The sequence below is a fragment of the Elephantulus edwardii genome, unplaced genomic scaffold, assembly GCF_000299155.1.
Source record: "Elephantulus edwardii isolate Elephantulus edwardi_28Jun2011 unplaced genomic scaffold, EleEdw1.0 scaffold00061, whole genome shotgun sequence".
Taxonomy (NCBI): domain Eukaryota; kingdom Metazoa; phylum Chordata; class Mammalia; order Macroscelidea; family Macroscelididae; genus Elephantulus; species Elephantulus edwardii.
In genome coordinates, this window is record NW_006399811.1 from 11129141 (window position 1) to 11131275 (window position 2135).

Here is a 2135-nt window from a genome sequence, read left to right on the forward strand (position 1 = left end):
GTTTGTGTGTGTGTGCGCGCGCGCCTGTTTGCCAAACATCGTGTAGTAATAATGTTTGTGAAGTGACTGTCTCCCAGACTATCCTCGGCCAAAGATTTCCATTTTCGCCAGAATTGGCTGGGATCTTTACAGCTGTGTGCCCGGGAAAGCTGATTCAGAAGCTAGCGGGAATTTACCGAGGAGCAGTGTACGCTATTACGCTCAGATAAAAGTTCAAGTGTTTCATTTTGGTTCTGGCAAGCCAGTGCCAATGTACAAACAAGAAGCTTCCAGGTTGAACCACACCAGCGGTGGTATGGCTCCTCCTCGACCCTTGCCTCCCGATGGCACGCCGAGCTTCTCACTCGGAGCCCCGGCTTTAGCCTTCGCCCCCTTTAAGAGTCTGCTCCGCGGGACTAACGTTCGAATAGCCCAGGCGCCCCTCCTTGCTCTCTGATTGGCCAGGAGCGGGGCACGAGGGCGCGCTGGCCAGCCCCTGAACGGTTGGCGGCTCTTCATGATTGGCCGTCGTTCAAGGGGTGTATATAAGGCTCGAGGCTTCAGGTCCGTCCTCAGTCAGCGACCGGACTTTAAAGTGGTTACTTGATTTTGGAGGAGGCTAAGAGATCAGCGTGAATGTCAGTGGAATAATTTGTCTTCAGAGTCTTCCATTTCGGGGGCACGCATACCAACAGACTTGTTTACGCCTTTCTTTCCCTTCCCAACTTCCTAGCGTGCTGCCGGGACTCACCACTCTCACCTGCGCACCGACCCTGCATAAAGGGGGAGGCAGGATGGAGTTCAAGCTGGAAGCTCACCGCATCGTCAGCATCTCCCTGGGCAAGATCTACAACTCGCGGGTCCAGCGCGGCGGTATCAAACTGCACAAGAACCTACTGGTGTCGCTGGTGCTGCGCAGCGCCCGCCAGGTATACCTGAGTGACCCGTGCCCTGGCCTCTACCTGGCCGGCCCCGCCGGAAGCCCGATGATGCCGCCCCAGCCATGCCGGGAGCCGGCGGGCGGACCACCTGCGGGCTGGGGCGAGCCGCCCCCGACTGCCCGCGCCTGGCCAGAGCCGCAGCAGGAGCGCCCTGCTGTCCCCAGCGAGCGATCGGAGGACGCGGAGCCCGCCGCCCTCATGGCTGGGACCGAGGACACACTTCGGAGCAGAGAAGCAGCCTGGCGCCGCGTGGAGCGACCACAAGAGGCAGAAGCCGGAGGCCCGGGGGGTCCCGCCAGAGGCTCGGACGTTTCCCCCGCGGGATCTCCGGCTGTGCGCCGCCACTGCTGCTGTTCCCCAGTCGGGGAGGACCCACGGGGCGCCCGGGCCATGTCCCCCCGCCCTGTCTGCTGCTGCGCCCCACAATCCGCCGAGGCCCCTGCTACGCCCCCCACCTGTCCCAGGAAGCGTGGTGCTGCGGAGGCGGGGGTTGGCCCGGCGGGCGGCCCAGGACCCGGCGCGACCCCGCAGAAGAAGCGCCGCAGGAACTTGGAGGAACAAGCTGGCGGGAACGGCCACGACGAGGAGGAGGAGATGGACACTGGTAACGTGGCGAACCTTATTAGCATCTTCGGTTCCAGCTTTTCAGGACTCTTGCGGAAAAAAGGCCCCGGGGGCGGCCGGGAGGAGGAAGAGGGCGAGGAGAGCGGGCCGGAAACCACCGAGCCGGGGCAGATCTGCTGCGATAAGCCGGTGCTGAGAGACATGAACCCGTGGAGCACTGCCATCGTGGCCTTCTGAGCCCCGGAGTCCCCGCGAGGGGAGGAGGTTGAGCAGCGGGCGTCCTCCAAGGGAGGGCAGGGCTTCTCCCGGCGGCGAGGACGCCCCTAGACTGGCCGCGCTGTGCGCGTCGGGGAGACTGGTGACTGGCGGGCCGCAGAAGCTGCCCTTGGCCTTGGCCCTGCTGCGCCGTGACTCTCGGGAGTCCCATCGTGAGACTTGGGAGATGGAGGGTTTGGGGGAAGACAACGGATCGTTCACTTTTGTATATGTGTTAATGTCTGTGTGTATGTTTGTCTTGTTGAATTAAGACTATTTTGCCCTTGAATGCATCACACCTTCCCCGGGGTTTAAGAGATTGGGGGCAGGCGGGGACTTTCCTCTGCCGACAGCACTGAGGAAGTGGAGGAAAGGCCTGGGGAGTTCCCCGTTTAT

At 62.2% G+C, this 2135-nt stretch overlaps 1 protein-coding gene across 1 annotated transcript; it reads left to right on the plus strand.

Annotated features, from left to right (window-relative positions):
- Window positions 1-773: 773 nt before the first annotated feature.
- IER5 (immediate early response 5) lies at window positions 774-1721 on the plus strand. Its single transcript, XM_006887737.1, has one exon. It carries the CDS (start codon window positions 774-776, stop codon window positions 1719-1721), a length of 948 nt encoding a protein of 315 aa, XP_006887799.1.
- The last annotated feature ends 414 nt before the right edge of the window (window positions 1722-2135 follow it).